Source organism: Copidosoma floridanum, unplaced genomic scaffold, assembly GCF_036245765.1.
Source record: "Copidosoma floridanum isolate Cflo_tuat_1 unplaced genomic scaffold, Cflo_Japanese_pri ptg000012l, whole genome shotgun sequence".
Lineage (NCBI taxonomy): Eukaryota > Metazoa > Arthropoda > Insecta > Hymenoptera > Encyrtidae > Copidosoma > Copidosoma floridanum.
This window is the reverse complement of record NW_028321889.1, coordinates 7,898,816-7,924,493: the sequence shown is the minus strand read 5'-3', so window position 1 is coordinate 7,924,493 and position 25,678 is coordinate 7,898,816. Positions and strand designations below refer to the sequence as shown.

General features: G+C 36.6%; 1 protein-coding gene across 2 annotated transcripts in view; it reads right to left on the bottom strand.

Annotated features, from left to right (window-relative positions):
• Hr3 (nuclear hormone receptor 3 ROR-beta) overlaps positions 1-23,985 on the bottom strand; it is a 65,105-nt gene extending 41,120 nt beyond the window's left edge. For both annotated transcript variants that reach the window (XM_089590269.1, XM_014357246.3), the window contains exon 1: positions 23,276-23,985. In XM_089590269.1, the coding sequence (XP_089446395.1) occupies positions 23,276-23,438 (163 nt within the window). In that variant the 5' untranslated portion in view covers positions 23,439-23,985. The remainder of the gene's footprint in view (positions 1-23,275) is intronic.
• Positions 23,986-25,678: the final 1,693 nt, after the last annotated feature.

Here is a 25,678-nt window from a genome sequence, read left to right as displayed (position 1 = left end):
AAAGATAGAGAGAGAGAGAGAAGCAGTGACAGCACTGTCGCTGGCGAAGCGGCAGGTTGAGCCAACTTTGCCGCGGCCGGTCGATAGCGAAACGCGCCTATACGCGCCGCGGTGGCGGCGGCAGCAGCAGCCTACAGATATAGCCGAGTCCCTTTAGGCCTGCAGTAGCATCGCAAGCTGGAAAGCTCGGCTCAGGGGGTTGGCGGCGGCAGGAGGGTAGAGGGAGACGGGCCGCACTTTGCTACTATCGAGCGAGAAAGTGAGAGAGAGAGAGCTCTCTATATATGTATATATACCAAGCGCTATCACCACCGTTAGGGCGTAGTCACGTACACTCGTGCATTCATCTCTTTCTCTCTCGCTCCCTCCGTCTCTTATTTTGTGTATATAATACATTTTTGTAAGCGTACGTAATACAGTAGCTACGGCACTGGTACAAGCATATTGTAACAAAAGTCCCTTTTTCTTTGCTCCCGTGTCTGCAGTAGTCAGTCTTGTTGTTTATATTCGTCTTCCGTTTCTCTTCCGCGCGTGGCCATTATCTTTACGAATGTCCTGCTCTATATTCAGACTAGTCCTAGTGGCCTATTGCCTCAGACTTGACTCTTTCTCTCCCCCTCTTACACACACACATACGCGCGCGCGCACATCCATACTCCCCTATATATATACTCCGTTCTACGCGCAGTAATAATCTAGCTGTTGGCGCAAGTCTATACGGTCGGATGAAAAAAAAAAAAAGAGAAAGATATAGAAGTCTATTTTTCCCTTGGTTTGCGTGCGTCGACGCTCTTTAGCCGACTTTTCGAAACTTTCCACAAGTTACCCCTGCTCCCTCCTCCTCCCGTAAGCTTGTCCAATATTACTCTTATTCGATCGTTCAATTGCACCAATCAATGTGCAATGTTATTAAGTTAATAATCATAAGAAAATTGATACTTTTTTGTTGTTTTAATTTTTTTGCAATATTGAAAGCACAATGAAATGATTTATGATTCAGCCGCTACGTGTACAATGTATTATAAACATTATCGCTTGGAGATTTTTGCAAGTCATGTGCCCACATGCTTGTTAGTTCTGAAAAAACTACAAATATTCTCACAGCATTACAAGTGTTCAGATCGAGGTTTAGGCGATGAAACGTCAGTTTAATAAATTCGACAAAATGTGTGAGCTATGGTATATCATCGTTTTTTTACGAAAGTCGAAACCTGGGGTATCCCAATAGCGATTCTATTACAAACAATCGAGGTACAACTGACACGTATTTAGAAACTTTATTTCAATAGCTTTTATTTTGAACTTGTTGCGTTAGCGAGTAATGTATTTTTCTCGGATCAAAAGTTCTACCCCTTCCCGCCCCTATCTTTCTTTTTACAAACTTGGTCCACGCTTATCCGCGAGAAGAGCTTTTAATTACAAAGTGTAAGGAAAAGTCTTCGATGACGTTGTTATGGAGCGTTTGTGGTTGTACAAGTATAACAATAGAAGTAGCAGCATCATAGCACGTTGTACTAGCAAAGTGATGAGAAGCGTGGGCTTCTGTCTGTCCCGTTATCGATCTCTTTCTCTTTGGATGCCTAACCCAGCGGTGCATACAACACGCAACTACACACTCTCTCTCTCTCATGTATACACGCATACTCGCCCTCGTTCAGTTCGATGTCATGAATTTTTTTTTTTTTCCGTCTTTCTCCTTTTTTGTCGTATTTTTATGACTTCTTTATTTTAATTCCATTCCACGCAGATGTGTATTTTAGTTGCTTATTTAATTTACGTATTTCATTTTATTAACGAATTTTAACACTGTTCCAATGTCCATCTTTTCCGACTTTTTGCAAGTGATCCAGAATTAAACGGGCTGCTCCGAACTTTTTTTATGCCGGTAATACCTACACCAAGACTCGGGAAAAAAAAAAAAAAAAATTCGCGTTTGGTCGAGCGGGATAAATGTGAACAGTCGTGACACAACTTTTTTTTCTTTTTATTTACGGAATGAAAATCACCGCGACGTATGTAATGACCTAAAAAAGTAATCTTCAAAAAATTACAACTTTTGAGGGAGGACTTTTTTCACGTAAACTAATCATATTCAGCGTTTCATTTCGCACATTCTCACGTGTCTTGATATCATCTGCAGTATCGTTCTTCAATCGCTTGTCCGGTCGTGTCACTTGTATACTTGTCTCTCTCCCTATCGTGCTGCAGTGGTAGCCAGCCACAGCGATGCGCAGCCACCGATGCGGTCCCTTGCTTTCTCTCTCACTCGTACAAAACTCAGATGAGGAAAGAGGGTAAGGCAAGATAACTCTGTCTCGCTTTGTCACTAAATGTGAAATTTTCTAATGTGAGATTGATCAGAGTTTTTGTTAGTTAAGGGCTTGTATTTTACTGGAAACTAAATGACTATTTGCACGAATAGTTGAAAGAGACATAAAAAGTTGGTTTGGCCAAATCGACATAATACAGTGCTGCTGCTGCACGCTAACGTTATTCTAAATGATTAACTTGCCAACGTGGTACTACTAGGCTACTCAGTTTTGTCTTAAAAGTTAATTATCCTTTTTTATACCCACATAATAAATTGTATCTAGTGTTATTCTGTTGCTTGTTTATCTATGTATGAATGGATAAGAGCAATTTAAAAAAACTTTACTAATGCTGTGGAAAAGTCAAAATATTTTTCAAATTTTTTTTCGTCCAGATTTCGTTGGCAAGCTCTGCAGTTTATGCTGGTGTAAGTTTTTTTTTTTTTTTTTTACGGCAGAGGGTTCTTTTGTATCACATAAGGTACCTGGTGAATTCCGAGTCACTCTGGCAAAGTAATGGATCAGTTAAGGTGGGTCGAGGAAAGAACAAAATAGTTGGACAAAATAAGGACACTACTCATACAAAAGTGGTAGGAGGTACGAAGTATATACTTGGGTTTACACGAATAACGAATACTAATGAGGAAACAAAATCGTACGATAATGTAAAATGTTTTTAGCAGCATGCCATAATGGAACACTATAGTATCGCTTTTGTTGGAAAATCAATACGTGAATGTATATGTATGGAGTGATGTATTATGTATCATAGAGATAGTGCACTGTAGTTCTCAGCAGAAACTTAGGGGTTTCGCCACGTAAAGTCATAAAATGTAAGATCCTTGTAATGTTGAAGGTTTTATTTATGAGTTTTAAAAAGTAAAATACACCTCTGACCATTAATATGTTAGAAAAATCATCGATTTTGCTGGAAAAACAATTATCTCTCTTCTGTGCAGGATTACAAAATAAGTTTTTTGAAAACAATGCTTGTCGAGGAAAATAAAAGTGTCTGGAGAAAATATCAGCGTAAGATTGCCATTAAAAATGGTAAAGGGTTAAGAAGAACGTCAGAAAGGAAAATTCTAACGATCAGCTGTTGCGGTGTGAAAGATTCGACTTGGACGGAGTGCAGCAGGGGAAGCCGCATTAGAAAAAAGAAGAAGAAAAAAAAAAAAAATAGACAGAAGAGCTATAAGCACTCGAACACAGATGAAAGGAGTATACAAGCAGTGGAAGAAGAAGGAGAATAAAAAGTGCGCTTGCCTCGCGCCAGAGCAGTGGCTATGCAGCAGTAGAGAGCAAGCCGTGCTGTACGGTACTGTACGTTGCAGTCGGCAGAGTATGAATTATTTTCGCCGTGGGGGCATCGCATCTTATGTAGGTCGTGTAGCTGCTCTAGTATAGAACTGTACGTTGCTGCTGAGCCAGCGAGCGCAGCTAGAGCTCGCGAGTTATAGATCTAGCTCTCTGACTGCTGGCGCGCGATCCACGAACGCGCCGAGCCTTACCACGGGTGTCTTTTGGCTTCAGACCGGACCCCAACGTTTTTCTATTTTTTTTTTTTTTTTTTTTTTTTTTTTTTTTTTTTTTTTTCCAACGTTTTTACTCAAAATTCGAGTGAAATTCGGTACGTGTATGTACAAAAACCTGTTTTTGAAAGTAAATATACTGTACATTCGTACACAAACAAGTGACTATAGGCTTGATTTTGGAAATGCAATACTAGAACACGTTATGTTGGGCTTTTTTCGTGCACTTGCTTTCAACGCTTTCAAGTAGTTTGACTAGTTCATAGATGTGCATTTAGTTTTTGTATACAATTTTTTTACAGCCAGCTATCAATTTTTTACGTAAAATTTATTTTTTATCACTCTTTTTTAATATTTTTTGTAAAACACACTTCGAGTGTCATCTGCTGAAAACGTGACGTCTGAAAAGCTACATTTTAATGAGATCCTCTGCAATTGTTAGACCGCTAATGGACCTAAAACACGTAGTTTAAAAACTATGTAAAAGTTGATTTTCGGCTATTTTTCTTTTTCAAAGTAAAAAAATGGTTTTTCATTAAAAAAAAACTAAATTGAATCCCGATAAAGTTATAATTTTTTGATAATAGCAAGCTCTGCATTGTTCAATTTTTCATACTCATGTGCGAGTACATACTACGACGCAGTACATGTAAATTATTTAATGCACGTTTCTGTTATGGTGAAAAAGTTTATTTATAGATTTATATTTAAAATATTTATCATATTGATAGATCAATATATTCATAGACGCGTTTATGGAGCAACCGCACTGGTACCTCAATAGTTCAGAAAATGTTACGAATGAAGTGTCGTCTTATGATAATCTTGCAACAAAGATCTACAGAAAATTGATCAAAAGCATCAAGCCAAAAAACAATGGAATTATGATTTGATTGGACTTTCAGAATTCAAAAGATACGAAGACTGTTTTGCACCGTTAGTGTGATTAATTAAGCGGCATTGGCTCCGTGGGCTCGCGACGTAGTCACATAGCTAACACTGTTTTTAGAAGTCGAGGGCTTCATTCTCGATGGGCACACTCTAAATTTTTTGAGCTGTTTTTAACGGGGAAATACCCCGGGTACTTGCTATTTTGTGATGGGCATTTTCTTTCAGTGTATTCCGGGTTTCCCTTACCTACGAGTCTCGATGGAATTGCAAAACGTTGGTGGATGAAATAAGAATTACAGTCTTATGAAAAATGCGTGCACTTGTTAAAAAAAAAAAAAAAAAGATGGGAATCAAAATATACAGCTTTCTCTAGGGAAGTTACACTAGGAGTTAATCCGGTGCACCTTTAGAGTGTTGACCGGCTAAATGTAATTTTATTGGAGGATCTCGGTCAGCGACGAATTTCAATAAAGGACACGAGGAAAAGGTAAAAATATTGAATAGGGCATATCGTTTGAGGGGGTATAAGCATTGAGTTAACAAGGTCTATGGCTTATTATGAGGGAAGCAATAAAGCCTCTGCAGTCAAATCGGCGTTCTTGTTAACTTTATGTTTACATGTGTCTATGGGCACTACCCTCTAACGCAAGTGGTGATAGGACCGCACATGTATTATGCGAATAATCAGATAAAAGACAAAAAATAATGTACATTGATGTTTCCCCAATAAGTAACCTCGATTTGAACAACAGTACTTTATCATATATATTATATGGACATGGGTGCAGGCCTACTCGGGGCAACTCTATCAAAGCACACTATACCTTATACGACCACGACTATGTGATGTATAGGGGCACCATAAAGGTATAGAGTGTATGCTTGTGTATTATAAAGTTGCCCCTATGAACACATGCAGCAACACACACAAGTAAACATTAAAGGAAACTGTTTATTTACTTTTAGCTGCTACCTCGCATACTAAAAAAATTTGCAAAAACTGATTTATCCTTTAAAATTATCTTTACTATTATTGTTATTACAACTACTACTTCAATTTTATTATTTTTCATTGTTTATTATTAGTATTATATCTACGAGAGGTGCGCAGTTATCAATTGATGATACGCTGAATTCTCATTAAAGTGTTGTAAATTGACTAAATGCTGTGGAATTTGAAGAATCCACAATAAAATATGTTCTAGTAGTTCTGATAAAGTTGTAGTACACAATCGCGTACAGTATGCATTTTGTATACATGTATAGGTACTATTGGAAATGCATTCGTATTAGTTAAGGTGCATCGATATAGCCACGAGAGTATCGCAAAAGTTGCCGGAGTCGCGACACAGTCGGTGTTTGCGTAAACGTGCCAATGAACTACTTAATAATAATTCATGACAGACTATATGTCAACAGCGGTAACGACGAAGTAATTACTCTCGTACATTTGAAGAAGGAGAAATAGAGAGAAAGAAAACATTTGAATCTTTACTTGTTGACTTACTAAGGATTCTTGGCTGATTATAACGAAGCAAGAATAATATTAATAATAATACATTAGTTCCATATGTGTACTCGGAAAGAGAAATTGAGAGAAGAAGCTGCTAGATTCCAACACGACTAAACATAATATAATACCAATGGTATCGTAAGAACTAAGAGACAGTGAGAAAGGAAATGAACGGCCTGACGAATAAACGCGTATGTTAAGACTTCTGTTGTACCTATACTATCTGGAAGAAAAAAAATAACATAAAAATAAAATAAAAGGTATCGAGGAAGCCCTTGGGGTGCATTGGCGTTTGCAAACTTTGCTTGTTAAACTCCATCTCCGATAAGTATACACGCACAGCGAGAACGGAGCTCGTGTGTATAATATACTGCAAACAGGACGTTGCACCCATTGCGTTGTTACACTGCTATAGGTGTACTGTTACTGAATAATGCCTAGCTGTAAATGTATCGGGGAATAAGGCGAATGCTTTATTAATTCTCCAGCGAGTACGGTATAATCCAGTAGATACACGAGCGAGTACCTGTTCTCGGGGCTAATGAGCGATATTTAGGACGCATTCAAGTTTTCATTAACTTGAAACTTTACAGTAAATTAATACCGTATGGAAGAAGAAACGTACAACTAATAATCATCGCGTTAGTTCAACAAGCGCCACTTTGTGCATGTGTCCAGTGTGTATGGGAATAAAACGTGCGTTATTGTGTCAGCAGCGTCAGAGCACCGAAATCGATTTTTAAGCTCTTTCGCCTATACCCGCGCTTGTATATACACGTACATACATAAGTATATAACAGTTCAGTCAACCCGCTGTAGCGCGCGGTTACGTCGCCGTGTCGTCCGTTCTTCGTTTGTGTCCGATTCGCGCCAGTGTTGCGATGTCTGTACCTACACACAAACACGCAAGTTTTCACTGCGATGCATAACACGAGTGAAGCATCGAACCGCCCTACTACCACGTTTAACGAAATTTGTGGGTCTATTATCACGATTGCACTTTTAAGCGTGAACTAAAAAAAAAAGCTTTCAACTGTAGGGAAGGAGCTTTCGGCCCCGAAACATCTGTAGGGGGGGGGGGGTAAGATGTAATCGCAATTGAGCAAAGACGTGGTGTATTCCGGGGCATAGAGGAAACAGAGCCAGTCGAACCAGATATTGAACTGTATGAAATGTCGGTGCATACCTATGTACACGTAGGTGGGATCACAGCACTTTGAATTTGTAATCGCGGTGGCCGGACGCATATTACGCTCGGTTTAGCTGCGTCGTGGCGCACTTGGCGAATCGACCGTCGGGATGCACTTTCACTTGGCTCGACACAATCGTCGCGCTGCTCCCCCAGCACGTGTCCTGTTTCGCTGGCGGTGCCTTCCGTGGGTCTATCTTTCTTTTTTCGCAGACGTGCGCGATACTGTCATTTTACAAGCGGTACTCCTTCGGGTGTATGTACCCTCGTGTCGTCCGAATAGTCCAATCACCGATACATCGGCAACTGTATCACGATGACAGCAACATCGGCAACTGCAGCTTAAATCTGGGCTGCGGTGGTCGAGTCACTTTCTTTTTTTTGCACTCGTCTCCGGCAACACCACCTCTTTCGTTTGACGCACTTGTATAAACAAAAACATCAACAAGTATAACAATAACAACACCAACAACAACAGAACCACTGTACACAGGAAAAAAAAGAAAAAAAAACGATCACCACCGTATATTATTTTACTTTATGTTTTGTTCTCGTCCTCTTCTTTCTTCTCGGACCCGACTAATGGCCCGCCCGCCCACCCCCGAACCACGGAAGAAGAAAAATTGATTCACCGGCAAACGCGCCGATTTCCAATGGGACCAAAATAAAGTGATCGTAATAATTGGAGAGAAAACAAAACAAAAAAAAAAAACGGACTAGGTTTTATTTCCCGAAACCAAAAAGAAAAAAAAAAAAAAAAGGGCCAGACGACCGATCGATCAGTCGGTCGTGGTTTTTATGTGCCCCTCCATAAACCTGTCGCAGTGTACTTGCATCCACGTATATACGGGCGCAGTGCGCGATACCCGAGTGCAGTATCGAAGCGTGGATGTAGCGGTAAACTGTAGCGACGGAGAGTCGCGCGTATGACTGAGGCTCTGAGTTAACTGCTCGTGACGCGCAAGATCGGAGCACCCGAGACAGCCCCACCGACTCGCGTTCTCTCTCTCTATAGCCGTGCGCCGAGCCATGGACGCGGAGAGAAAGAGAGAACAAGGGGGCTGTGCGCGCGCGCCCGAGCACCGACACACGCAAGCTCTAGTCCCCTCCTCTCTCTCTTTTTGCCTCCAGTGTAGTCTAGCTGTAATATTATACAGCTGTAATAACTATAGAAAGAGACAGAGGGAGGAACGGCCGGTCTAGGCTAGATCATCGATGGAAAGTGTAACAGAGGAAGGTGCTCTTTTCTTAGTGGGAGGAGGGAAGGATCGCTCACTTGCTTGCTTTCTTCGGTGCGCCCGTGTCCATAAGCTATGAGTAATATATATATACGGGGTAGCATCAGTTTTTTCCTCGCTTTTCCCTAAATGAGCCCAGAGGGGATGCGCCGACGACGCCCTGGGAAAAAAAGGGTTGTTGGCGACACTACGCTCCATCCGCAAAGAATAATATTCTTGGTATCCCCAAAAGTACGGAGGGTTGGACGGGATATAGTGATCGATGGCATATGAGTGGGCAACACCAATGATTGGCACATTGCGCGATACACAGGAACTACATTGTTGTTGTACATACAGTTGGGTCTATTGAGGGTAGCTCATATTGGTAAGGGTAAGTTTGATACACAGTGTATTCATTATGCTGGTATTTCTGTTTATTCTAACACAGTAACTGGAAGATAAAATTGTCAGCTACAATTATACCTCGTTACAAATTAAAAAGGTTTTAAAAGGGCTTCATAAGGTATACATATACCTACGTAACAAAATAATGGGAAAAAAACATCCAAGCTTGCTATAGTTCACCGATGAGCTCCTATCGATCCAACTGATGCCTTGACAAACTTACCCGATCACAATGAGTAGCCAATTAAATTAGATGATTAATTGCACTGATAGTCAACAAAATGTGTGCTTATTAGTAAATTAATGGTTGACTGCAATATGTGACAGTAAAATATTCATGCCGAGCGGATTTTTTTCTTAAACTTACTTGACAAAGATTGATTGGTATTGAACGGTTGATAACTCACCTGAAACAAATAAAAAAATCAACACATTAGAGCAAAGAAGCTACATACAAAACGACATGTATTACAGATTACGTGATAATATTAAAATTTATTCGTCTAAAATAGGACTTGGTGTACCTAATTTGTATGACGAATCGTTACAACGGACGGATAACAAAGTGAAAATTTTAAGTAGGTAAACAGTAATCTCAAATTCTAACGCGTAACTCATCGTGTCCAACATTTTCCGTGATAATAGACGACCCAGTGTTCGTGTATCGAAACAAATCTTACAAGTCCCCGGAAAAGAAGAAAAAAAAAAAAAAAATATCGAAGGGTCTGTAGAGAGAAGGATGGTGCGTTCAATAGTGACAGCACAGCAGCTCATCCCGGGAGGGCTTCGACAGATGACCCCCCGCGCACAGAGGCACGGGAACAAAAGGGACTTTCGTCAAATCAGCACCGTAGGCCCAAAGAACATCCATCTCTTTCGGCAGCAACAGCAGTTATAGGTAGTAGCGACCACTGTTGAGTTATATATGTATAGGTACCCGTTGTACACGTGTGAGACTATGCAGGTTGGTAGGTGGTAGGTATGTAGGTAAGTGTCTCCACTTTAATGGAAAAAGGCGCGTGTATACGCAGCAGAGGGTCAAAGTGACGAGAGTTGCATCGGTGGTAAAGAAAGCAAAAACTATCCACAGGGGAGGCCCAGAACTTTGGATGTAGGTTGTCGTAAAAACTCGAGGTGGGTCTCTTACTGAGGTAGCAGTAGTAGGAGCAACCATTCAGTCAGTTGGTAGCCTGCGATAATCAACCCATATTGTTATTATTAATATTACTTCTACTACTATTATTATTTGTAGAAACTCGCATAGGAGCTCCTTCTTTTTGTATACACGTCATAAAAGTACATGGCCTTCGAGTATCTTGTGACATTTTCGTTTTCCCACAGACCAATTATTAATCTATACACGTGTATAAGATAGATTGATGATAACAGGCTGGACACGTGTGGTTATATGCTTCACATTGTCCAAAGTGACACTACATTAGATAATTTCGACACTTTCTCTTTGACTTTCTTTTTCGCTTTTTTAATTTAACCATTGACTCACTTCACAATCGTGGTAAAATGTTATAGTTACTTCCTAATTACACGTTTTTCTCAATAGGGAGTACTCAAATTACCCGACATGATACAGTTTACTCGCAACAGTAGCTCGAAAACAGTATTAGGGCTCATACGTCACATGCTTTGGATATTACTTGTAATGATGACGATTTTACACAATCTTAGGGTAAAACAACGAAATTTAAAGATAGGCAAGTGGATAAATCAAATGTATTTCTACAGGCCCGTAATATACGAAAGCTTGTAGGAGCTAAAATTGTTTCATAATTCAGGTTCATGAATTTAAAGAGAAATTAACATCTGTAAGCACGAATCTACGAGACATTGCATATCGTGATAAGGCCCCTTATTATATGAATTCCAATGTAATTGAATTCATGAAAAAACATAGTAAATGAAAAGTATAATGTATTCGTACGTATAAATATATTCTTATAGTATATGGTTTCTTGGGAGGCTAAGTATATGCAGTAGCATGTAAACGCATAAGTGTGAGAGTTTGGATTTTTCTAAAAATGTGTACGTATTATACAAGCTTCCGTAGACGTATATAATATAGTATAATAATAATAATGAGCAACCGTGGGCACAATAACTGTTTTGCTTCATACCCCGATATCCAAGATAAATGCACGGCTATTATCATCTGTTGTTGCATTGAAACCCGATGATGTGTGAGCTGTACGTAGCTGGTGAACCCTGTAGGTACCGGTAAGGACACACCACATAACGGAGGAGGAGCTACAATGAGTTGGGAGAAAAAAATCAAACTCTTTCCTTCTCTTACCTTATACACCTAAATCCCTGTAGAATTTAATGGACCGGAGGATTCTTACCCGCTCGCCCCCATCTTCCCTCCCTTCGCGTGCAAGAACGAGGGTGTTCCGTCCTTTCAGTTAACATGGTATACAAATGAAATTTGTACCTAAAATAACATGAGGAGGGAGGAGTGGAGGAGAGTGGTAAGGGTATGGAGAGTTTCTTGAAAAAGTTTCCGGTGGCCCACGTAACGGTGAATCCACGTTGATCGAGTACCTGATGCACGTGTTTTACTGTATACCGTTAGGACGACCTTCTCTCTCTCTCTTTTTTTGGTATGATTACCATTCGAATAATGAAAGACCCATTAGATAATATTCGAAAATTCAAGTAGGTGAGTGGATGAACGACCATCATACATCATCATCATGACATGCGCATCTCAAATAAATATGCTTATTAATGTAGCTGTAGGAGCGAGTCAAACGAGATCTTTGTAAGTAGGGTTGTGGATCTTTATTTCTCCTTATCGTTTTGTTTTTTGTTATTACTGTTGCTACTGGGGACGAACAAGTGAAGCAGTCCTTCTTTATATGGCTATGATTTTTTTTTTTTTTTTTTTTTTTTTTTTTTTTTTTTTTTTTTGTGATGCAATTTCTGTTGTACGAGATTTCGTTGTCGTAATTAGAATTTTTTTTCCTTTCTTGCAAGTAGGTATGAAAATCATTGCTGTTCCCGATTTCTATAGCTTTTCTTTATGAAATCATAACATTACTCCCACTGTAATCGATTATTAAATATAAATAACGGGTTTCACCATAAATCACAATATTGCTTCGGAGCAAGTACATCGAGTTTTGGCAGGTTAAGGGAACTACACGAGGATACTCGAATTTTTCGGAATAAAACTGTGTAAAATTTGAAAAAACGTGATTGAAAAGATTTCAAAACTTTAGAGTTCAAAAAACTTAAGTGTCTTGTATGCCTTTTTTCGAGTTATATTTATTCCAGTAGATATGCCCATTAGCTCGAAACCATTATCAAAGACATTAAGAAGAAATATTATAATCTCGCACGTGCCAGTTCATTTTTGTTGATTCTTGGAATGGATTTAAACATAATCTATTAGATTTAAGCAGGTTTTAATCGTCGACGATATTATATACATATAGCATGAGGTAAGCACAACTGAACATTTCAAACGCTATGTGATATCATTTTTTCTTATACCGGGCATTTTTTTAAACTTTGGAAGCGTGTAATGCTCGTTTTAGGAATAGCAGGATTCGTCATAAACGCAGTCCAACCGTTGAAGTTGGCTCATATGACGAAAATTACTATTTTTGTAATTTAATGCATTGTGAATGTAAGAATTTTTTTTTTTTTATTGTCACTTACAGCAAAGTTTTACAAAACATGCTTTATATTTTGAAGGAGAAAAAATTTTGCAAAAAAGTATCATACTGTTTCAATGTTTTTTCAAACACATTAAAACTAGCTTTATTTCCTAAAAATATATCACAGTATTATTTTCTGTAAATAATTTTTTTATGAAGCACTTCAAATTAAGATATTTAAACCAAGTAATGGAAACTGCAGCTGATAATTTTATTCTTATCATTCATTTTTTAAATTAAATCTTAAAATCATGACATGTGGTTAAGTATAGGATCTGTGTGTTACCTCATCTAGACACTGATATGAATTCATAAATAAATTTATAAATTACTTTTCAAAGAGTTGATATTGCATCTAAGTCTCTCTGGGAAAGTGATTTTTTGCCTGGTCAAATATTACTATGTACACCTAGGTGTAAAGATTGCGTTCATCTAAATTTAAAAAACTAAAAATTATGAGTAAAAGTAAAAGTATTTTTTTATCAATAAAATTTTTTTTTCAGAATCATTACAGCTATCTATTGGAGAAAAACACAGAAACAGCTATTGAGCGCTGCAGCTTCGATGTCATCGAACTCTTCAACAGTGAGAGTTTCATTGCACTTCCGGCTACCGAGTCCAAACACTGACATCAGGTATTTCACCTGCATGACTCAGAAAGTTTTTTGTGTGAATTGTTTTGTGTTATTTTGCATTACAGTATACCTTAGTACACTTGAAAGTCGGCTTCTCCCAGCAAAAACTCACAGTACAACTTGACCATAATAATACTATTTTTCAATAAATTAATGCATGATATGTTTATTATCTATTCAACGAGTTACCAGAAAATCGAATATTATTTTTTGTTTAAAGCATCTAGTGGTTACAATGGAATAGTAAATGTCAAAGGTCGATGATCGATCGATGCATATCAATATCATTAGTACTGTTATCATTATCACCAAGATGGTCATTATAATTGAGGTGATAAATCAATATCAAGAAACGTTTGATTTTGTATTATTTTTTTAATGGAAACAAGTCAAGTCATCATGTGTACGCCGCGACGTCACAGTCATTGTCAGCTATCATCTGACTTTGCTGTTGTTTTTGCCTGAACGATAAAATTGTAATTTAAGATCCTTTTCCAAGAACATTAGACTTATTTGTCTCCATACCTTTGGTTCTCCCATACCTACAACAAACTTTCCTCTATTTAGCGCTTTTTTTATTTTTTGTTTCGCCCAGCGCATCTCACTGTAAATTTACTGCACCTACTAGGAGGGTGGAGAGGTTTTCATCTTCATGCACGAATCTGTCACGATAAACTGTTCAATATAGAAGGAATCGTAACATATTTCAATCATTAGTTTAATACGAATTGCTCTGCTTTTTCTATTTTGATGATACGTCAAAAAACAAGACTTATCTATCAGCTACAGTTGTCAGGTCAACAATTAATCGCTTACAAAAGCATGATGCAAAACATAGATTGAACCCCCAAAAATATATGTTTGTGTTTTCCGCTCTTAAAGTAGCTTACTATATAATTAGATAAATAATAAAAGTAGTACGTCTAGGCGTTTCCAAGTTTTTTATGTACGTTTATTCATGTATATTTTCTTGAATAATAGTTTTAAGTGAAGAAACTAGGTACAATTTTTGGTGAGTTAGTAGAAATGTAATTTTAAAAATCTTTTCCTACACTTCAAACTATGTACAAATGTTAAAAATCAAATTATGTACACGGTATGGCTAGGATCTCTTATGTTTTAACTATGCATGGATAGTACATTCTCGAGTATTTTAAAGGGAAAAACGTAAGCATGTGTTTATAAGATGTGAATTGTTAAACTTGACAAGGTTGTTATAGGAAAAATTTTTTTAATTATTTGGTTCCCTGTCTAGGTAATTATTTTTTAGAGATCTCAACATGTACATACACGTAAGTTGGACCCGAGCCAAGCTCTACACCAAAAATTAAATCTAGGTCTCAATCCGCTCGTGTTTTTTTAGAGCCCTTTTCTTTTAGATACATGTAAGCGTGCGTACATGTGTGCGCGTTGGCACCCGTGTATGGTTCGCTATCGCTGCTGCTGCTACTACGGTTTATCGTTTACCTTTTCATCCAACGATCGACTGCAATGACGGATCCCAAGCCATTTTGCTCTTTGAGCGACAAATTAGGAAAGTTGCTCTTAATTTTGGAAACCTAGGCTTAGAAAATCCGGGTTTTATTGGCCAAAAAAATTAAGGTTTTCTAATAAATGTTTTTTGTCAGTAACATTTATCCCTTACTACCTTCTGATGGAAAAAAGCATAACATACCATAAAAAGTTTGTACGGTACGTCGTGCTACCTGAAAATACCTTCTGTTGAATAAGAAAAAATTATATTCCTCAAGACATAAATGTATATTAAAATTCCATGGAAAACATTACATAGAAAGTTTTCAATATTGCCTAATATACGCGCGTTTTCAAACTATTGGAACATATTGTTTGCGATAGTGCTTTTTTCTAGATATGAATTCACATAATAGAGAAAAAAAAGAATAAGAATTAGACAAGGAAAAATAGTGAATTTAAGATATACATATAAAAAAGAAGCACATAAAGATATTTTGCAAGAGATCGTCGAGGATTTCACAAGCGCCGGAAACAACAATAACAACGACTTGCTCCTCGGTTTACACAACTATTGCGCTGAGAAAAAAGAGGAGGTATCTAGTACCAACTCTTTTTGTATTTGTTGCTACAGCTTCCTATCCTTATCGACAATATAACTTTATGTTTTCAGATTAGTAGTATATTACTCATAATGATTTGGTGCACAGTACTGAGACCCTCTGTAATGTTATGTTTTTTTTACCATTTCATAGTTTGTTTAATATCTTGGATGTTTATTACTTATATTGTTGACATCGACACATCGAAGCATGTGGTTTCGCTGTCATTTTTAATTCATTGCTATAATTTTTTTTTTTTTGTTTACCATACAAACGTTTGCCTCTCTCCTTTTTTTAGAATCAGTCATTATGTCAAAGCGGCTATAAACAAAGTGGAGAAGAATGAAAAAACTTGGCTTTTCTATAAGGAAATCACATATTTGGCTTTTTTTTCTGGCTTATTCACTTTATTTTTTCGTAAATATTGTGCAAGTAAATTTTATGGCAAATATATTGTAGGAAACGATTTAGCTACAATATGGATAAGTAGAACTAACTACCAGCATCAAAGCCATTTTTTATGTTTTATAATTATTTTTGTATTTTATGCGAACAAGTTATTTCTTCTCTCATTAAAAAATATACTTGTAGCTGTACAGCGACTGTATGCAGTAGAGAATAATATATCTATATGTGAAATTACCGATACAGCTGCTTAGTATATGAATTATGTAATACCTGTGAACGTGTGAGCCATGAAGCCGTAGAATTGCATGGATTCTAGGAAATATTGATAATTTATCGTTGGCAATTCTCTCTCTCTCTCTCTCTTTCCCTTGCCTTCACCATTTGCTCTACTTACAACGCTCCTTTGACCTGTTAATACTCGAATGTATCAATATTTTGCTATTTGCCTCCACTTTTTAGCAGATGTTACATGTCTACCTGAAGTATTTAAAAAAAATTTTCTTAACTTAAACTACAAAAAAACAAGTGGCTACATTTATGACAAAGACTACGCTTTTACATATAATACACTATTGATGCATTTTTCACCAGAGAACAAAGTTTGAATACAGCATACAGAATATTTCAGACAAAAAAAGTTTTGTTCCTTAAAACCACAAAAATTTTGTGTTAAAATTTTTTTCTTTACTTTTGAGAAAAAACTGAAATCCTAAATGTTTTTTTTTTAATGTTAAATTAGATTAATACATTTTATGTAATAAAATCGATCGATTTTTGGCATTTTAATTAGCAGCTGTGTTATTACACAGCAAAAGCGTTGTCAACGTATAAATTTTTTTTTAATTTTAGATCCTTAAACTAATTACATTTCTGCAGTAAACTTTTTAAAATTCCTAACTAGATTGAGGTTTAGTTTTATTAAAAAAAAAAAAAAAACATACATTTGGAAACTACATTACCCGAATCTGTGCATACATGGAAAGTATTTCAAAACGGCAATTGTTTGCAAGTAACACTTCTACAATTAACTACAAAGATTAAAAAATGAAGATCATTTCAATCATCACGTAACGTGAAAGTTTAATTTTAAATCAATTAAAAAAAATTTCTTTTCATCCCACGTACTCGTCGTCATTATGCAAATTCTACAATCTTGTTGTGATAACAAAATAGCAATAGCAATAAATTTCTTAAACAAGTGTAAGTTAAACAAGTACGTAAGAATATATTTAAATATTATTCGTGTAAACGTTTTCAGTAGGTGTAATAAATGACATAATAAAACAAATTACACGGCTTTTTAATTAAATGCTAGTTCGAGAATCGTAAATTTTTTAAATCAGTTTTAAGGTAGTGCTTTGCTTGAGTGAAAAAATGTAAAATAAAATTGCGCGATGGAATTAAGTATCGCATTCACAGTTATCTCAAGTGTTTTTTTTATAAAAAGTTATTGTTTGCTGAGCTTAGTAACACGCAGCTTGCGATTATTCATGATTTTAAAAAGATATCAACGATTAGAGGTTGTCTTTACTTGGTTTTAAAGAAGTACCTAAGCGGATAAAAAAAGTAAAATAAAAGGAAAAATAAAGAAAAAAAAAAAAAAAAACAAGAAAAAAGAGACGATGGCGAGGGAGAAAAAAAAGAAAAAAGTTAAATAATACCGGTTCGTTTCTACCTACCAAAGAAAGATATATAGGAGAGAGAGAGAGGAGGGGAGGGGGGGAGATTACACGTAAGCAAAGAGATACTTTCCATCCTGACCTACATTTGCGCGCTCGCGCGGTGCGTCGCGCTGACACTTGTCGACCCTGAGATTCTTTTGGTATGGTTCGGCTCGCGAAAAATATTTTTTTCGCGCACTTGCACTCAACAAACTTTCGGTATCGTCTCTATTTAATTGTATCTTAACTTGAGTTTTTGAACCGTCCGTGCTAGAGGTTCTTATCGATTGAGTGTTTTTTTTCTCTTGACGCTTCACTTCTAGTGTGTGTATACATGTATGTATTTATCACGTCTCGTGTGCGTGTATTTATTGTCGAAGCATTTCTTTTTTTTTTCATTCTACTTATGTAACGTTAAATTTAATCTATTTGCTCTTAAAAAATGTATTATGTAAGTCAAATTCTAAGATTAAACGATGTTTACAAACAAAATGACGGTCGTAGGCTTATGAGCTGCCATTTAAGCCCAATGTGAAGTAGAAAATATCTATAGGTGCATCTATTTCGTATGATATTGAAGCAGTGGCTAATGGTGGTACCATAATGTATAAAAAAAAAAGTAACAATAATTTGAGTACTTAAAATGGCACACTGTAAAATATTTGTCCAAATTTTTCTGTGACAACCTGCACCAAGTCTATCAAAGCAGATCGTTATCGCTGTAGTTTCATCTCTGATGCATCATCAGCAGGTTTGTAAACGAATTGCTTGATGCCTGCTTTTACTAGTTCACTGTTCCGGCTAAGCAACTTTGGCGACTACTGTTGTTTTTATCTTCCCGCGTTGTAAGTCGTGAGAGTAGAAAAAGGGATACGTAGTTCTTTTCAACGCAAGAAGTGATTGTTAGCGGCCGAGCTACAGCTAGCGCGTCGATGTTGCAATAGGAAGTCTTGCAACTCTCTCATAATTCTCTATACGTGACAGTGGCAGATCTTCGGGTATGACAATAACAGTAAAATATGCGTATGTGTCGGTGTATCATGTATACATGTGACGAGGTCGTACGTATGTGTAATGTGATATGACGAGCGTAGCTTTAAAATCTTTAAAAGTTATCGTTATGTCAGACTAGGAAGTTTTATGTTGAAAATCAGAGTCAATGACCGCTTATCTTTTTTTTTTTTTTTTTTTTTTTTCTTCCAAACGTATGAATGTATGAAAAACATTGCTTATCTTTTGATAACGGCACAGGTTTTTTGTTGCTTCCTCAAACAAAAATCGTTACGATATAGGTTTAAAATTAGAACTTCGGACTTTGGCTTATTTATTGCGTACCAATTTCTTGTCACCAAATGCTATACTTTTGTGAAAAGATTTCTGTAGTAGATTACCCAAGATTAGAGACTAAACTTTGATTGTGGATTTCTTTCGCTTTAAATTCATCACCACATAAAAGAAACTAACTGATTGGATTTTTACGTAATACTTAAGTAAACCAAATTTACTTTAGGTAAAATCTTTAGCCTATTTACAATATTTATGTTTACGAAGGAAATTACTGTTATTTTCACTTGTTCAGATTAAAAAAGTACAATAATTATATTTTATAACTTACAGCTAACATTCTTAATTACTTAATTACAGCCCATCAAGTGTTGATTATAGTCATAGCGAGTAATTACAAACATCATAAAATCCAACCAAAAATTTTTCCAATTTTATATTAATGCTGCTAGTTGTTCGTTGATGAATAACTTTGCAAAAAATAGAAATAATTTTTAAGTACTAACTCCTACAGTCTGTTATAGAAAAGATTTCGAAAATTGGATGCACTTATAACTTTTCTTTTGCGTCTTGTGTAATAAATTGTAAAAATTTTTACATAAAATTGAACGAAAACAAATTTGATGAAATAGATCAAAACGTAAAACTGTTCTCAAAAAAAAAAGAATAGTTTTGAAAAAAAACAAAACCATTAACATATCGCGATTGAAATAGATATTTAGTCGAGTATAATAATTTAGTTGTTTGTGCGTCCACATCGTTAATAATTGGAAAAAAAGTTTTTGAAAATTTATGTATCAACTTATAATTAAACTGTGCTCTCTAAGTCATAGAATAATTGCGAGAATATTTTAAGACGAAACCGATTTCTTATTGGGTACTAAAAACGAGTAGGACTTAATTTCCATATGATATAATAAAACCCGTTTATTACACAATTCTGTCGTTCCCAAAAAATGGTCCCAACCGCGAATAAATAAAATTTTCACCACACCATGTTCCAGCGCTTCCCGCGACCATAGAGAAGCATTAGACGCAGCACGCCCTCATCATTTTCATCATTACGAAGCATCCAAGCAGCCGCGCCGCCTTCGTCTCTATATAATATATACGCGAGCAAGCGCGATTACGAAACGCGCAATGTAGGTATACAGGCATTGCCTCATGAGGTTGTGAACACATACACGTATAGATAAAAGTAAGTATCTAATCGAGAGAGCTTTCACAACGCATTGCTAAGAGATATTATACGAGGGTGGTCGTGGTGGGATTGAGGTACGGCGGAGTGGTAGGGTGCGGTAGAGAGGGGAGCATGCGGTGTATGTACAGTGCAGAGATGAGGAACAAAGTCGGTAAAGCAGATTTTCTCCTGTGCCAAGGTATTTCTGATTCGCCCCTGCGACACGAGGCGTCGTCTCGCTCCAGCCTCCGAAAAGCGAGCCAGCGCCATCTGGCATCGGTAATAGCGGGCTCCCTTATCCCTAGGTACATACATCCATATCTCTCGACGCGCTCAATAATGACCCGCAGAAGCTATAGGTGTAGAAGCTTATACTTATTATTGGTAGAGATGTAACGTACCTATACTGTTGTTTTACATAGCTCTGCATTGTTCATATAATTGACATAGGTGGTAGAAGAGTAGAAAAAAAGCTTTTGCAAAACGATATGATTTTGATTTTGTCATTATTGTCACTTTTATCATCAACGAATTGCCATGTATACATTTCATTCACCGAAAATTTATCCGTAAGAGTTGCTTCGAAGTTCATCATTTTGTTATATTGACTTTCCTCTATCTCTTTATGTATTTTAACTTTGCCGCATCTCGTGACTCGCATGGAGGGTAAAACTGTTGTTATTGTAACATTTGCTGTCCTAAGATCGCTTAATTGTCTATAGGTATTTTAGAGTTGTTCTCGCGCTCATCAGTTAGCAAGGTGTTCATACCTATGATTTATAGCAGAAACGGGTAAGCTCTAATAATTTTTTATACACGGTAAATTCTAAATATCTGCTCATTTCATCTGCTTGGTTATTAATTACTAAAACCGATTTTTACCTTTAATTCATTTTAAATGGTTAGTCTTATAATTTAAAACTAATATTGAACTATGGCTCTTAAAGAATCCATCCGAGCACATCATTTTTCATCTCACCCTTGGCTTGAATACTTATTAATAAAAATGCAATCTATAAAAAATTCCTGATCCCCCTTTCAAGATGCTTATAAAAACACTGCTATTAAATTATAAAATTCAGATTTGTTTCCGAATTGTATATTTTCCATTGCTTAGTCTTTTAAAAAGTCTTCAAAATATAATTCACCTTTTCGACAAACTTCATTAATTTATTATTAAAAATAAAGTAATGCTTAGTAAAATCTTGTTATAGTACAATTATCTATAGCTTAAAGAAGTTTATTGGTAAAATATCATGGAACCGAAAAAATTATTGTAGGACATTCAAATTTCTATGGAACAACTACTTGAGTGGTCGCTTGAAATTTTTTGTACTATTAACGTATTACTAACAATCTTGCATCTCGTTGAACTTCATATTTTTAAATAATTCAACAGGCAAGGTAGACTATACGTTTGAAAGGCAGAGCCAGCGATTCCATTGTCATATTTACACAGTTATTATAATTAAGAGCACTAAATAAGCATATCCCGTAACTGCTGGACAGTAAAACATCATTGCGGTATAAACTTATGATACATTAAGCCTCGCAACTGTTACTGTAAGAAAAAAAAAAAAAAAAAAAAAAAAAAAAGTAGTTTTTACAACACTTGCTTATGATAAATAAATTTCCCATTCGAATATACACATCATAAACGAAGCACAAGTCTTGTGCGGTGGAGGGGTGATAAGTGACCCCCACCGCTCGATCGCACGAATCGCTTAGGATCCTGCAGCTAACAATGAACTGATTTTTAAAACCAAGCACGAATTTTATATTACATGTGACCCTCTGTTATCTCGGCCGATCTAATTGACCCCTCAAAACAAGAGACATGGTGTATGTACGATTCCCGCGGGCTCGTAGCCACCAAGTTGATCGAAAGTTCCCCGATAGCGGGTGTAACAAGGCATTGGTCATTAGCGCTCACGAAATCAGTTGTTGCGTAACCCGCTGGCTCAGAGTTAATGATCGAAGAGCATATTTTAGAAGAAGCTTTCGTACGGAAAATAAGAAGAATATAATATTAGAGAAGAAGATGAAGGGAGAGATGAAGAAAGCGCGTGGCGATGATGGTAGCGGTGGTGGTGGTGGTGGAAATAGAAAAGGGATAGCAGCAGCGGAGCATACGGGTTTGTTGTATATAGGTATAGGTGTATATGCACACACGTATATAGGCGCGAGCCCGACGAAGCTGGGAGTAACGGTGCTTCGCTTGGGGAGTGCGTCAGAGGAGCCGGGAGGCAGTCAGCAGGGCTAGCGGTACCAATCGACCGGTGCCGTTACTTGACCGACAGAACCGCTAATAGCTATGGTACGGACGCGACGACGCGTCGCTGATGCCGCCGCTCTGGCAGCCTCTTATTATTGTTATTATTATTATTTTTTACTCATCCCCCCCTCCCATCCTCGTCTCTGCTTATACCGCCGTGATGTTACGACATGTTACACGTGTGTAAGCATAACATATACTATTATTGCTGTATTATGCATAGATACCTGTAACCATCATCAACATAACTACATAATCATTGTTATTTTTACTACTATTGTTGTTGTTGTTGTTGTTGTTATACTTACGACAATTACCATTGTAGCCCCTGTTCTCCGAACCTTTTTTTACTTTTTTTTTTTGTTCTTTTAAAATTTTTCTTTCCGTCTCTATATACATGCTCTACGAACTGCTGAAACCTAACAGTTTGAACTAAGCACAAATTGACAACATACAGTCGCGCAGTACTTACTAATTATTTTAATATTTGACGGTAGGATGTACAACACGTGTTTGCGGAGTGTGCGACTCCCGTTTTATGGCCGAGAAATCGCAAGGGTAGTCTCTTACTTTACTCAGCTAACGCATGTGTACCAACAACGCTGTAGTTTCGCTATACTATATATTATGTGCATGCATGTCCAAAGTAAAAGTACCCTTGTTGGTGATTGACATGAGCTTTAAATGAAATAAACACACTGCATATTAGACGAAACAGATCATTTGGTCACATTGATCCGTGGGAACGAGTTATCACGACAATGTGTTGTCGATCGAAAAAATCTATTCGGGGATTACGTATTTTTATAGTCCAGATACCGGTTTGCCGAAGCAAGCGAAAGTTAATTACTACAAGTAAAAACAAGTACTTCGTATGATGGGTCAACGTATGAAAATTAAAACCTTCGTGGCAAACCCGAGCAGTTGGGCGATGAAGAGGCTTGGGAAGGAGAAAAGAGCAAGACAGAGATTGTTTTCTCACGGCCTTTGAAAGAAAGACGGTGCAGGAGATGCTTGTTACCTGTTCCGGTGATGGGTGGTGAGGCCAGTTGTGAGCTGCTTATGTCCGGAGGCTGTTGCGTGTGCGTCGTCTGTTGTTGCTGCTGCGGTGGTGGTGGTTGTGGCAGTGGCGGACTATTGGTCGTTGTGTTACTCGCACCTGGACTGCCAGCACTTTCCGCCATCGTTGCTTTAACTTTGCTTTACTTTTTCCTTTGTCTTTCCTCACGAATTTTCACGCGATCGCTCATTCAAAATTGACACTATGTCCCGGCTTTTCGTACTTATCATCCTTTTTTTACACATAGCATTGTTCGACGAAGCACTTTTTTTATGACTAGACTATAACGAACTTTTTTTTTTTTTTTTTTTTTCTTGATTTAGGAAAACTCTTTTTCCTGTTCTAGCACCATGAATTACGAATCAAAAGTTACATGATTTTTATCGAGTGACTTGAATCAAAATAGATAGTCATTGATTCCGTAGTTGTGACTATTGTTGGTTTCTTCTAAATAGGACTAGAAATCTTCTGTGCGTTTATAAGGAGAGAAAAAAAGAGAGAGATAGAGAGCTATATATAGGATGGATGTCTACTATTTGCGTGACTGTGCGTATACGTCGCAAAGTAGCACTACTGCAACACTCGAAAGTCTGGCAAGATTTTACAGGACTCGCACGACTCTGGAGCCATTTTTACCAGCTGTTTGTGTAATGGCCTCGAGGATTTCAGAAATCCAATCTGTCTTGATCGAGATGGGCTGAAAAAAGTATTTTTTGTTATTTTTTCATCTTGTTTTTATGATTGAACCGCTGGAGGTCTTGCTAGATTTGCCATGAATATAATAACCATCCAAACTCGCTCGACAATCATCATTTCATTTCATCGTACAACTACATAATTGTTATTTAAAAATCATTATTAATCATTAAAAAAACATTTTAAAAATTACATTAACTTGAGTAAATGGCTTCGTCAATGAATAAATAGAAATTGAGAAAACAATCGTTTGTACGCTAAATGACATTGTAAATTGTTCAGTTTCAACAGATCATACCATCATTAATGTGTCGGTTTTGGCTCTAGTGATTGTGAAAATAATAAAAATCAACACAATATAAAGTCTGCTACATCGTTAAAAGCTCATAAAAACTGTAAGCAATTCGTGTACATTAAAATTATTGCTAGTGTTTAGATAATTATTAGTACTATATAATTGAATAATAACTTCACTTGTCGATCTTATGTCGAAAAAGTAGAATCTAACTCAACACGTATAAAATTTCAAATCATGTCTATTTGGGTATGCATTATCTATATTTCGTAAGTTACATAGGCATATTGTTGAGTTACTTCAAACAAATTATTCTTGATCATTATTTCGTATCGTGTGACACAATGTATCGATTTTTAGTGTTAAAATTTGGATGTAAATTTAACAGTTTATTTATCCGTGTTATTTCGCTCATGTATAAGTGGAAAAAAAAAAATTACTAAGAGAAGAAAACAATGCGATGTCAATCATGATAAATTCAATTGAGGGTTCGCATTGAAAAATTCGCCGAGCACTCCAGCGCACGAAAGTGATATCTAAAAAATAAATATTTACCAAGTGCACAAGTTAACATGTATGAAAGAAAAGTTATTAGCCTACAGACAAATTAAATCTTTTTTTTTATCGTTATTTTAATTTGGACAATAATACTTTCCGTTATATATAAAAAAAAAAAAAAGAATATAGTGTATGAAGTTGTGACTGCCATTGCCAGTGAATACAAAGCACACGGGCATCATAATTTGCTTCTATTTTAAGCAATTCCTATTTCTACATTGAAATACATGAATCAGTGATTTGAGATAAAAAGAACAAGAAGAATTTCGAAGAATCAGAAATAACTTATCGACCGGATGGTAAAAAACGCACAAAAGCTTAGTACACAGTCTGACACATGTGAGTGCTTTTATTCAATTATATAACATGTCATGAAGATGTAAATAATAATTGGTCGTATTAATTCTTAAAATGTATGCATGAAAGATTGTGTTATGCTTGACTCTTGCACATAAATCAGCCCCCGTCACAACAGTTTGGCCACTGCATATGTATAGTATCACTTACGGGCGGGAACAGATAAACACACAAAGTATAGGCAGGGAATTCACCTTCCTTTTTGAGTAATATACTATTTATCTCGAAAAATGTTGATAAAATATTTTTAAAAATTTTTAGTAAAAAAAGTTTGAACTTTTTTTGTTTTCTGAAATTTACTGTTTTTTACGCGTTTCTATTAACTTTTTAGATTTTATAAACGTACAACTACCAACAAAACTTTTTCGGGACTCCCAATAGAATTTGGCGAGCAGTCGTAGTAAAAATTTTAAGCTTCCAAAAAAAAAAATTCTCTAGAATCAAAAAAAATATAGGCT